This window comes from Monodon monoceros, unplaced genomic scaffold (genome assembly GCF_005190385.1).
Source record: "Monodon monoceros isolate NGI ecotype Baffin Bay Population unplaced genomic scaffold, NGI_Narwhal_1 Super_Scaffold_16, whole genome shotgun sequence".
NCBI classification, from domain to species: Eukaryota; Metazoa; Chordata; class Mammalia; order Artiodactyla; family Monodontidae; genus Monodon; species Monodon monoceros.
The window spans coordinates 7,364,871-7,378,709 of NW_021703772.1; the positions used below are offsets into that span (position 1 = coordinate 7,364,871).

Below are 13,839 nucleotides of genomic sequence, written 5' to 3' on the forward strand. Positions count from 1 at the left end.
AGAGAGAGAGAGAGAGAGAGAGAGAGAGAGAGAGAGAGAGAGAGAGAACAGCTGGAGCTGGGAGTACTCTGGAAAGGCCAGGCAGGTCTCACAGATGACACTGGGTCCTATTGACCTGAAAGGCAGCACAGGGTCTGATATCAAAGTAAATGAACAGATAAAGGCTTCTGAGCCTGTTTTCCTATTGCCTGTAAGGTTTGCTGACACCACTTTTCAGCATTCTCTATTTCCTACATTCCTATTATAGTCTATTTATGGACTATAAACTATTGTCTGCATAAAACCAATGGACTGTTTGTAAAGAACCTTAATTGCATCATACCTGAAGAGAGAAAATATTTAATAAGGTATTTATAGTTTTTTAAAAAGTGAAGACTATTTTAACATCTAACAACTATAAATGACTCCCAAGAAAAAATAAGGTACATACAGCATGGGAAGTTGAGTTGATAAGAGATAATAATCAGTCCTTCTCCTGCCATAATCCCCAGGGTCAATGTTAGCAAGAGAACTATGACATGAATGGCTCAATGGTTCAAAGAAAACCCCATCAGAGCCCATGGCCCTTACCTCTTGTAAGGACTATCTATGGTTCAAACTACCCACACCTCTGCATGGATCAGACCTTAAGAAACAGAAGCGTTGCACCAATATCAAAATGTTTCAAAAATCCCAGCCCTAAATTTTCCAATTTGATGCAAAAAGATGAGCGAATGAGGTAAGGGTAGCCTTTTCTATTCCCAAAATTTCTGGGTACCTGCAGTGTTAAACTACTCATCAACCCTCGACTCAAAAGAATAGATCATCGTTACTTATGTTTTTAACTTACTCTTTTTCTCACTCTGGTGAAGAGAATAAAAACAATTCAAAAGACTTTCTACAGTGGTTAGAACAACATAAAAAAAGAGAGGCTGACTAAAGTTCAAGAAATCTACCTACTAAGTAATTTCTAGCAACTCCTTAACAGCTATTTTCAAAACAAAACAAAACAAAAAACTCACTTTTTATTAATATCCAATACAAAACACGTCGAAAAACTGATATGCTTTTTAAAAAACGGAATTATAAGTTATACGAGTCTAAATCCTTGGAGCTATACTAAAGGCCAATCTACGGTTTTACCTGTAGGCTGTGAGGCTGTTGGCTGGAGTTCCCAGATAGAACCAGTATCTGGCACTGACACAGACCTAGTTACTGAGGGAATGACGTTCTGATCAGATATTCTGCAAAAGGGAAATTAGAAAATTAACTTGTTCTTGTCATCCACGAAAATAAAGAGGTATTTCCAGGTTATTTGTAGGTTTCTGAGGTTATTTGGCCAGAAAACTTCATTGTTTTAACTAAAACATAACACTACCAAAACATTTAGGAAAGGAAAAAGGATAGAGGCAAGATAACCACACTTCTGGACCCTCGAGGTATTAGCTAATTTTGATTTCCAAATAATGGATATGCGTACTGTCTTTAAAAAATCCAGAATATCTCAATGAGAGTCACAGAGGCATCATGTTATCATGAAAAAACTCACAGACCTTAAGTCAAAAGGTCTGCATTTTAATTCTGTCTCTGAAGTGTTCTGTGTATTATGTCAACCAAGTCCTTTAGCCACTCTGAGTCCCAGTTTGCCCATCTTTAAAATGGAGACCTGAACACCTAACCTGCCTACCTGCAGAATGGGTTATGGCTCAAAAGAGAAATATAAAAGGTTCTGGTTAAAGTGGACAGTAAAGTTTTTAACAGCAGTGACTGACACCTCTGCAGGAGGCGTGCAGGAGACCTACCACCTTGCCCATCTCCTTGTAGGAGACACAACACATACTACCCTGAATGTTAACTTGAAACAGCAGGAGTTTAAGACTTTTAGCATAATTTCCTTTTCCTTAGACCTACCTTAATGGCTTTTGGGTCTGGAAAATTATAACCCTGTGTGGCATTGTTAATATCTTTCTTGAGACATCACAGGTAAAAATGAGATTGAACTTATCGACTACATTTTTTTGTTGTTGCTGATTCCATGAGCCTACACTGCTTTTCAAGCGTTCTTAGTATTCTTTGGTTATTATTCAAAATTTATCCTCTGAGTAAAAAGACCAAATAAATGCTTTACTTCATTATTATTATTTTTAAAACTATATTCTATTTTTACACACAACACACAAAAAATTTCCTTTCCTCTCTTTCTTTAAAACACACACACACAATGTGACACATCATGGAAACGACCACCAACCTCATCTTTAGTGCCTGGAACTGTTGGAGAAGAAGTGCCAACTGTTGCTGCTGCTGGGAAGACAGTGCTGCTTTCTGTTGTTGAGCCAGAACTTGTGCATATTGTTGTCTTCAAAAAGTAAAACACAGTATAACCTGTCTATCCACATTTAGTTCACTTTACTGAGACATTAAAAGCAAAGTTCAGGCCCCCCCAACAAAAAACACCATTAGAAATAGCTATCAAATATATTTTTACAATTCTTCATAATAGTCACACAAACAGTTCTGTACTTTATTCTAGAAAGAACTGAACTAATAGATGGCATGCTTCTGAGTGGAAAGAGAACAGAAAAAAAAAAAAAATTAATGAAATGCCCAAAACTGGAAAGTTCCCTTAAGATGACAGTAACCTTTTATTAGAAAACGAGAAATAAAACAGATTCAAACTAACAGCTATTTCCACATGAAGAACTCTTTGCAAAAATAAAATCACTTGTATAAAAATCCTCAAATTTATACGTTTCAGCTTGGAAAATTTTAGGTAAGATTTTTTTTCACTAGATCAGAGGTGGACAATTTTTTTTCTGTAAAGAGCCAGACAGTAAATATTTTGGGCTTTGCAGGACATTCACAACTACTCAATTCTGCCTCTGTAGTGCAAAAGTGGCCATAGATAATACACAAACAAATGGGTATGACTCTGTTCCAATAAAACTCTACTTATGAAAACAGGTAGCCAGCCAGTTTGCCAACCTCTGCACCAGATGATAGCAAATCTTACTTCTTCTATGAAAGAGACCCACAACCTAAGTGACTACCATCATTCCATACCACTACTAATAGTATAAACTTTTACTTCTTTCCTGCCCCCTCATCTGTCTTTTCTCTGCAGCATTCAAAGTTGAGCCATTTAGAAGACACTTAGTTCTTAAAATGTTTGTTGATTCTTGCTTTAGGAGCTAAAGATCTTGCAAAATTATAGTTATGTGTCATCTTCTACAAACTTCTGGTATTTAAGAAACAAGGTAAGACCAAACTTAGAATGTATAATGGTAACATGCCACTAGCTGGATTTGAAGACTGAAGTATCCTATTAAAGTTTTCTGCTGTAAACGGTGAAATTTGGGAGCAGATTATATCTAAAGGCCCTTTTGGTGCTGCAGTGCACCCAACCACGTTACTGCTCTTACTGTATTAGGAACTGCTGATACTGGAGGTGCTGCATCTGGTATAAGGCTGTGAGTTCCTGCTGCCTGGTCAGTCGTTCCTGGTCCAACTCTCCCTGGGAGTAAAGGGGTGAAGGAAAGAAATACCACTGAATAAACTGAAAGAGCCTAAAAGCAACTTAGTACTTACATCTGAAAGGAAAATGAAACCTAGACCTTCACATCCCGCCCCACCTTTACACCCCAAACCCAAAACACCTATTAAAAAAAAAATCAGGGCTTCCCTGGAGGCACAGTGGTTGAGAATCTGCCTGCCAATGCAGGGGACGCGGGTTCGAGCCCTGGTCTGAGAGGATCCCGCATGCCGCAGAGCAACTGGGCCTGTGCGTCACAACTGCTGAGCCTGAGCTCTAGAGCCTGCGAGCCACAACTACTGAGCCCACGTGCCACAACTGCTGAAGCCCGTGTGCCTGGAGCCGTGCTCCGCATCAAGAGGGGCCACAGCAGTGAGAGGCCTGCGCACCACAACAGGGCATGGCCCCCACTCGCCGCAACTGGAGAGGGCCCGCACACAGCAACGGGGACCCAGCTCAGCCATAAATAAATAAATAAATAAATTCATAAAAAAAAAAAAAAATCAGGCATCTTTAGAAACTAGTGCCATCTAGTGGAAGAAGGTGGTGTCAGCATTATAAGAGATTCCCTAAGGTGAGAAAGGCTCCTTATTTAGCTGCTGTTCTCCCCTCCTGCCCTTGAAGCTGAATGTTGTACTGTACTCCAGAGTTATTGCTGTAACTAAATAAATGTATAATTCTCCCAATCTTAAAAGTGATTTATAAATTTGGAGATTATGGAGAAATTAGAGAAGTAGGACAAAACAGAAAGGAGTAAAATTAAATCTTATGGTAGGATTTTATAATGACACATAACAATTACAGGGAGGTAGTATATAAGTATGTTTTCTTAGTATGTCTTCTTAAAGGGGATGAGAAATGTAAAATTAAATGGAACATAAAAGAGCTCTGAAAACTGTTTAACTCTCTATCCAAAAATTAGGTGTTTCTATTGCTATTAATACACCATGAGTTTAAAAATAAGCTGTAGTTGGGACTCCCCTGGTGGTCCAGTGGTAAAGAATCTGCCTTCCAATGCAGGGGACGTGGGTTCGATCCCTGGTCGGGGAAGATCCCACATGCCGCGGAGCAACTAAGCCCGCACGCCACAACTACTGAGCTCACGTGCCTCAACGAGAGAGCCCGCGTTCCACAAACTACAGAGCCCACGCGCCCTGGAGCCCGCAACAACTAGACAGAAGCCCACGTGCTTCACTGCAGTCCCGCACACTGGCCAAAAAAAAAAAAAATTTTTTAAGTAAGCTGTAGTAAAACCCTGTTTTTTAGCTTATATGTCAAATAACACGGCTGGAATTTAAATTTTGGAAAGCTAATAGTGGAAAAAAAAATGAAAAGTGAAGTAAAGATAGTAGAAATAAAAGCATAAGGATGACATAGACTAAATTTAGACAAATCATTAGTGAACAGTTTATATCCTTATTACACACTGATTATAGTTTGGAAAAAAACATTTGATATATGATTTACTTGGGGTGAGGTACATCTGAAATTAAAGGACTTTTTCTTTCTTATTAAATATTCATGGATAGAAGCTACACTAGGTTAGTCTAAAATTAACTTAAGGGCAAAGGCAATACCTGACAGGAAGCAGAGCTTCCCATGGATTTTCCCCTTAAGTGGGTCTGACTGAGGTCCAGCCCCTATAATTGGAAGTCAGGAAATGGATTAGAGCAAGCATGCCAAGCTCCAAGTGATCAGCTTTCAGCGCTGAAACATGCAAGATAAAAACCCATCCCAATTTCTGAGTAGGTGGTAAAAATACAATTTATATACAGTAATACACAATACAATTTTTCTTTGGATTTACAACAGAAATGCCAGGAATGATTCCCCTCACCTAGGAATTTTCATTGCTCTCCAATCTATAGGAGGTCTTAACCCATCAGTGGATTGTAAAATCAATTACTGGATTGTGAAATCAATTACTAGGTCAAGATCAACATTTACACATTGGGAAAAAAAAGAAAAGAAACGGAAAGAAAATATGTACATGGCACCAAATGTTTTGTGAAACGTGTTTCAGATATACCTGCACATTAATAAGTGTACAGAGTAGTGACATAAAAATCTTTGTTTGGTAGCCATTGTTCTCACTTATGAACACTCTTGGCTACAGATGTTGTGACTGACTTATTCATCTTCATCACGTAAGAACCTAACACAGCCCTGGCACAGATCTTCAATATATAATTGGTGAGTAAATCAATGGATATTACTGTAGAAATCCAGTGTTCACACTACAGGTTTTTGACTATGGCCAGCAACCAGACACTCCAACCTCGAGAAGCAAAAGAGAGGCACAGAGCCAAAGCCCCCCAAAAGGAACTAAACAGGGAGAGGCCCAGGAGCAGCTGCAGAAAAAGACTTCCCCTTCAAAGGCACTCCAGGGTCAGCATACTAAAAGGGTTACGTTATGATCTAATCTTTAGTTAAAATATCAGTAACGAATGTTAAAAAAATAAAAAAGTCTTCAAAATATTCTGAAGCAATGGAATTTTATATTAGTAACATTTGCTTTAAGGCAAAACTCAAATTTAAGAACTCCGGAAGTCAGAAAGCAAGAGGCAAATAAATGGAGAGGAGAATGTGCATTCTAACTAAAGGCAACAAGAAACTCTAAGTCAATTGTGTTGAAGCACAGCAGATAAAGGTCAAAGCTCTGGAATGAACCTAGAAAGGTAAGGAGCCAGAACATGCGTGACCTGGTAGGGAGGCCAGGATAAGATGTTCTCCTTTCAACACCTGATGGAAAGCTACTGCAGGATTCTGTTTCTTGAGAGAGAAAGAGAGAAAAAGAGAGAGAGAGAGGGAGGGAGGGAGGGAGGGAGGGAGGGCGTTTTTGTGTGTGCACGTGCGTGCGAGACAGAGAGACAGAGAGACAGAGAAGGACAGACACAGGTACACAGGTATTTGAGTTTTGAAAAGATCATTATAGCTAGGTATGTAGTCTCTGACTCAGACTTCCCATTGCCATTTCAGTTAATTACTTACAAGGAACTAGTTTCTTCTTCATTAGATGTAACATCTGTTTACAAAGAGAAGCAAGTGCTTCTGTGTCCACTATGTGTTCTGGGTGAAGCATAAGGTACTTACCATATGAGGAGGGGGAGCTGGTCCAGGAGAGAAAGGAACCCTTCCCCACATTTTCATGATATCACCAAGAGGTTGGAAGCTTTCATCACATGCTCTCTTCACCAACAAAGACATAGTGAAATAGCCCGCCTGAAACCATTCCGCCATCTCCTGATTATTGAAGGGACCTACAACAGCATTAATTAAACAGAAAGGCAGTAAGAATCCTTTCTAGCTAAAGAGGAAAAATATATTTCCAGGGTCTGCTCCTCACCCAGAGGTAACGATCTGTTTCAGGTGGCACCTATCAAATATCTTGTATAACATCTTAATTTATCACAAAAAGTGGTGAACAGGCCTCAAACTAATAAAATACTATAGAAACAATTTAGAAATAAGCCTATGTCTACACATCCCAATTTCTCAGCAGTGTTTTAATTATTTTAAGGAGCATAATTGTCTCCAACTCAATCTCTAAAGTTCATTTGTCAGAAAAGCATAACACTAAAAAGAGTTAGAGTTTGTTAGACTTTGTAGCACAGAGAAATAAATATGAAGGGCTGAATATCCTCTTCTCTAATTTTCATTTTCTGTTAGAGTTTACTGGAGGTTAGGCAAAATATAAACAACAATGAATTAAATTAAGAAAAATTATAATTTATTTATCTAGGTAAGACTAAATCTGGCCTTGGTAAGGGAAAAAAAAAACCTAACAATCTCTAGATGTTTTACAATAAGAAATAACCGAATATTTTATACATAAAATTAACAAACTCACTATCAATAACCATTGATTCAGCAGCTATTTACTGAACACCAGTCACACAGGTCCAGGCAGGAAGATACAGCAGTAAACAAAACCAAGCCCTGGAACTTCCACCTCTGGGAAGGTGGAATAGATGTACTTCTCCCTGCTCCTCCTGCCAAATACAACTAAAAACCCTGGACATTACATATAAAACAAACAAACAAAAAGACTCCTACAGGTAGAGAGAAGGCAGCAGACTGACTAGAGGCCTTGGAGCCTGAGGAACCAGCTGGTGGTGAATTCCCTGGGTTTTCATTTTACCTCACACTTCCCAAATTTGGAGCTGAAGAAGTGAGCAACAAGAAACATGGTCCAATAAATACAATTGAAAACATGACCCAATTACAGGCTATCTACAAGAAAGTCACTTAAAATATAATAATATAGGCAGGTATAAAATGAAAGGATAGAAAAAGATATATCCAACAAACATTAATCAAAAGAAAGCTGAAGTGGTTATATTAGTATTTAATAAAGTAGGCTTCAGAGCAAAGAAAATTACCAGAGACAGAGAGGGACATTATATAATAATAAAGGGTCAATCCACCAAAATGCATGCACCAAACAACAAAACTGCAAAATATGTGAAGCAAAATCTGATAGCTGAAAAGAGACACAGAACAGATCCACAAGTTGAAGAATTCAACGAGAACAACTGATAGAACAACTAGACAGATAATCAGAAAGACTACAGAATTCAACACCACATCAACCAATAAGATCTAATTGACATTTACAGAACACTCCAAAGATAGCAAAATACCTGGAGAATTCTACCAAACATTTAAAGAATTAACATACTGTGACAAAAGTATGGATGTTTCTCAAAAAACTAAAACTAGAACTACCATGTAACCTAGCAATTCCATTCCTGGGTATATACATCAAAAAAACAAAACAAAACAAAAACAAAAACACTAATTCGAAACACACTCCCCTATGTTTACAGAAGCATTATGTACAATCGCCAAGATATGGAAGCAACCTAAGTGTCCATCAACACTTAGAATAAATGGATAAAGACAATGTGGTATATACATATATAATGGAATGCTACTCAGCCATAAAAAAAAGAATGAAATTTTGCCATTTGCAACAATGTGGATGGACTGGTGAAATAAATCAAAGAAAGACAAATACTGTATGATATCGCTTACATGTGGAATCTAAAAAATACAACTAGTAAATATAACCACAAAGAAACAGACTCACAGACATAAAGAACAAATTAGTGGTTACCAGTGGGAAGAGGGAAGGGGAGAGGGGCAATATAGGGGTAAGTAAGAGGTACAAACTATTTAAAAGAACCACACACACACACACACACACACACACACACACAATTAACACCAATTCTAAATAATCTTTTCCATAAAATAGAAGGGGAGGAAATAAGTGACAGTTCATTTTATGAAGCTAATATTACCCTGATACCAAAACCAGACAATGAGAATACCAAAAAAAACCCAAAAAACTACAAAAATATCCTTTAGGAACAGAGACACAAAAATCCTTAACAATATGGTACTGAGTAAGATTCAGCAATATATAAAAAGAATTACACAGCATGACCAAATGGAGTTTATTCCAAGGATGCAAATCTGGTTCAAAATTCAAAAACTAGTCAATGTAATCTACCATATTTAACTGGTTAAAGAAAAATCACATGATCATATCAACAGAGGAAAAGGCATTTGACAAAATCCAATATCAGATCATGGTAAAGGCTCTCAAAATAAAGGCTGTTACTTCCTTAACTTGATAAACAGTACCTACAAAAACTCAACAGCTAACATTACCACTTAATTATTATTAAAGTTTCCCCTAAGATAGGAAAGTAGGATAAACAAAGCAAGTATGTCAGCTCTCACCCCTCTTATTCAACACAGTGTTGGAACACACAGTAAGGCAACAAAAGGAAATAAGAGGCATACATATTGGAAATGAAAAAAGAAAACTGTCCCTATTTGCAGATGACAATAATAATGTCTACACAGAAAAGCCTATGGACTCTAATGAAACAACTCCTAGAACTAATAAGTGAGCTCAGCAATGTCAGAATAGACAAACATCTAAAACTCAATTCTATATAGTAGCAGTGAACAGATACTGAAATATAATATATACTATTGCTCAAAAAAATCATATACTTAGGTATACATTCATCAAAACATGTACAGAATCTATGCTGAAAACCACACAGTGCTAATGAAAGAAATCAAAGATCTAAATAAACTGAGAGACATACTATGTTCATGGATGGGAAGACTCAACATGGTAAAGATGTCAATTCTCTTCGAAATTATACAGAGGGGGCTTCCTTCCCTGGTGGCTCAGTGGTTAAGAATCCACCTGCCAATGCAGGCGACACGGGTTCGAGCCCTAGTCCGGGAAGATCCCACATGCCGCAGAGCAACTAAGCCCGTATGCCACAACTACTGAGCCTGCGCGCCGAGAGCCCGTGCTCCGCAACACAAGAAGCCACCGCAATGAGAAGCCTGTGCACTGCAACAAAGAGTAGCCCACGCTCACCACAACTAGAGAAAAGCCTGCACGCACCAACAAAGACCCAACGCAGCCAAAAATAAAATACATTTAAAAAAAAATGATATAGAGGCTTAACATAATCCCTATTAAAATTTCTGCAAGATTTTTGGTAAATATAGACAGGATTATTCAAAAATTTATATGGAAAAGCAAACTAGAAAAACTAAATGCTCTTTTGATAAGAGGAATCAGTCTACCCAATTTCAGGACTTACTCTATAGCTATAGTAACCAAGACTACATAGTATTGGCTGGAGGGACAGACACAACGATCAAATAAAGAACCCAGGGAATTTCCTGGCAGTCCAGTGGTTAGGGCTCTGCGCTTCCACTGCAGTGGGCATGGGTGCAATCCCTGGTCAGAGAACTAAGATCCCATAAGCCGTGCAGCATGACCACAAAAAATAAATAAATAAATAAAAAATAACGAACCCAGAAATCGACCAACTCAAATATGCTCAACTAAACTCTGACAAAAGTATAAAAACAATTCAGGAGAGGAAAGACAGACTTTTCAACAAAAGGTCCCAGAACAACTGGACATCCATAGGCAAAAAAAATAAACCTTGACCTAAGTTCCATACCTTATATAAAAATTAACTCAAAATGGAACACCAACTTAAGTGTAAAACATAAAGCTATACATTTTTGGGGGAAAAAACCTTTGGGATGTGAAGCTCGGCAAAGAGTTCTTAATACCCAAAGCACAATCCATAAAAGAAAAAAACTGATCAATTGCATTTCATCAAAATTTAAAACTTTTGCTCTGTTAAAGACTGTTCAGAGTCTGTTCTGAATCTTGACTGTATCAATATGTCAATATCCTGGGGCTTCCCTGGTGGTGCAGTGGTTGGGAATCTGCCTGCCAATGCAGGGGACACGGGTTCAAGCTCTGGTCCGGGAGGATCCCACATACCGCAGAGCAGCTGCGCCTGTGCGCCACAACTGCTGAGCCTGCGCTCTAGAGCCTGTGAGCCACAACTACTGAGCCCATGAGCCACAACTACTGAGCCTGCATGTCACAACTGCTGAGGCCCGCGTGCCTGAAGCCCGTGCTCCACAACGAGAGAGGCCACCGCAATAAGAGGCCCAGGCACCATGACAAGCAGTGGCCCCCGCTTGCCACAACTGGAGAGGGCCTGCGTGCAGCAATGGGGACCCAACACAGCCAAAAATAAATAACATTTTAAAAAAACAAAATATCCTGGATGTAGTATTGTTTTACAGTTTTGTCAGAGGTTACCACTGGGGGAAACTGGGTAAAGGGTACATGGAATCTCTATATTATTTCTTACAACTGCTTGTGAAGCTATAATTATCTCAGAGTAAATTAAATTAAAACACACACCTGTATATGTTTTAATTACAACAGATTCTACAGGCATGTGAAGAGATCATGAACAAATATATACAGTGCCAGGTAGTGACAGATGCTATGAAGAAGAATAAAGCAGGGTAGGGGGACCGAGGACAGAAAGGGAATAATGATGTTAGAGAGAGGTCACAGGCTGTACTTGGTAAAACATTATCATGAAACTGACACTAATAGAGTGAACAACGAATTTCAGGTTATAAGCAAAAACTTCAAAAGCAGAAATGAAAAATCAACCAAATGTCCTTCACAGCATTCTCTCCCCATTCTACTCTAACATGCACCATATACATATTTTAAGCAATCAGTTTATAATACGGTACTCTTTCTTCAGATATTTCAAATAGTTCTTCATCATTTATGATATCAACTCCACTTCAGTGAAACATCCAACCAATGTTTTCCAAGATGGCTGCCATCATCTTTTTTTATGGTAGGGAGACTGAAATACAGTGAATGTACGAAACTCAACTGCCTAGTTGATACCTGACATGCCAGAAATGAGGATGTCTTAAGCATACTGTTTACAACCCTATCATATTAGTCATCACATTCTGCCTTGTATTCAAATTGTTTTCACTAGACTCCCTCCCATCACTGAAACCGTAAAGTACAATGGAGGGAACCTATAAACAAGCCTTCTATATATGAAGAAAGCCGGTAGCACTGACTTTCGTTCTACTAGTATACAAATTAACATTAAATAATTACCATCCTACAGAATCTGGAGGTAATGGCATACTTCTGTACATAAAGGAGGATGGAACAACCTACCTTGAATTTCTCCCTGAGGATCTTTGTAATACCACTTCTGCATTGCTTCATGCATCAATGGAATTGAGACTCCCTTAGCTCTGTGCTCTTGCAGTTTTGATGCCAGTCTCTCATCATCTAGTGCACTGTCTTGCAGATAAGCCACCATCTTCTCAGCTTGCTAAGGGAAAAATTAAAAAAATGAATTGTGGAAACAAATGATGCTAAATTATACTTGTACATATAAAAATTGTCTGCCTTTTTTGGACTACTTGATCTGTGAGAGGCATTGTACAAATAACGCAGCAGGCAACAATTTAATTCGTCTAACATGCCATGAAATAGGTACTATCCCCATTTTACAGAGGGGGAAACTAAGGCTCAGAGGGTGTCAAGTCTTGCTCAGGGTCTCAAAATTATTAAGCAAACCCAAATGCGACTGAAACACAAGCTGGTATGGATCAAAGCCCAAGCTTCTAATCAACATACTTTAAGAGTGCCATTTAGACAAATAAACAATCCTAAGTTATACAAACTACACCTATAAAAAACATGAGCATTAACAGATCAAAAGGTTCAATTAAAACAATTACAAATAAAATCTTTTACAAGTTTTACTAAGACACTGTTCCCTTTCTTCAACATTTCCTGCCACCAACCACTCCACCCTGAAGAAAAGAGAATTCCTTTTGTAGAAAGCAAGTTATCATTTACTTTACATATAAACAATAGTATATAAAATCTTAGGGAACTCTAGAGACATGAATACGATGGTAATATCCTGAGAGTTTAACTATTTTCCCTGTTACACTTTAGGCAAAAAATAGAAGGCACAGTGCCTATCCACAGCTGCCTTGTATTCGCCATTTTTGGCATTCCATTAATTTCCAAAAAGAAAAAAGAAAAGCAAACAGCTAAGGGCAACCTCAGAAGAGCAAAAAATAACCTGATATAATGACTCTACACAGCAGAAACTTAAAAGCATTAAATGATCTGAAAGACAATTACTCATAAAAATACATACTAGACATAAAAACAACAATTGCAGTACACAAAACCTAGTGCACAAAAGTTCCATTTCTGAATATTCATTTAATGCTTTTCAATGTTTATGGCAGTTCGAGAGGGAAAAAAAAAGGATTACGTGATTTGTACCTGCTCCAAATGTTTGAGACCCTCTTCATCATCTGGCTCTGTGGAAACACTGCCCATACCAGGAGCACCTACGACCGGTGTTTCAACTGGCCGGAGGGCAGGACTAGGATTGGGAACAGGAGGTGGAAGGATGAGAAGAGGAGAGGCTGTATCTGAAGGAATCTGTGACAGGGGCTGCTGGACACCAGGAACCATTTCTAGAGGAAAAAAATGTAGACAGATAAAAATCCTTTAAAATATAGAGACTCTTATGAAAAATAGCTATCAAGTCGGGCAGCTTACTAAATGGGCTCAACAGATACGTGAACTGTGTCATGAACACTGCTGCTACTTCTTATGGAGAAGTGTAGTGTTTTTCCCTAGAATGACAGAAGCACCTGCATAGGATGACAACAAATAAGATTAAAAGGTATCTAGAAAGGCCTTTTACAGTGCCAACCTGTATCACTAGAGCATCTACCCAATAGTTATAGGTCTACCTCCTGAAAACAAACAGAGTCAGTCCAATCCCTTCCTTACATCATGTCTCTGAATAGGAAAGACAATTTAAACAGCACTGCAAATCTCCTCGAAGATGCCACATCTCAGCATAAAACTCTTTATTAAAAATATCTGCAATTAT

At 38.3% G+C, this 13,839-nt stretch overlaps 1 protein-coding gene across 4 annotated transcripts in view; it reads right to left on the reverse strand.

The window, feature by feature from the left end:
• Window positions 1-13,839, reverse strand: part of GIGYF2 (GRB10 interacting GYF protein 2) — a 126,302-nt gene that overhangs the window by 35,572 nt on the left and 76,891 nt on the right. For 3 of the 4 annotated variants that reach the window (XM_029224768.1, XM_029224769.1, XM_029224771.1), the window contains 7 exons: window positions 13,218-13,414; window positions 12,084-12,243; window positions 6,605-6,771; window positions 5,089-5,151; window positions 3,402-3,493; window positions 2,231-2,338; window positions 1,123-1,223 (listed from right to left, as the gene is read on the reverse strand). In XM_029224768.1, coding sequence (XP_029080601.1) covers window positions 1,123-1,223; window positions 2,231-2,338; window positions 3,402-3,493; window positions 5,089-5,151; window positions 6,605-6,771; window positions 12,084-12,243; window positions 13,218-13,414 — 888 coding nt within the window. The remainder of the gene's footprint in view (window positions 1-1,122; window positions 1,224-2,230; window positions 2,339-3,401; window positions 3,494-5,088; window positions 5,152-6,604; window positions 6,772-12,083; window positions 12,244-13,217; window positions 13,415-13,839) is intronic. The other variant, XM_029224770.1, reaches the window with a different exon arrangement.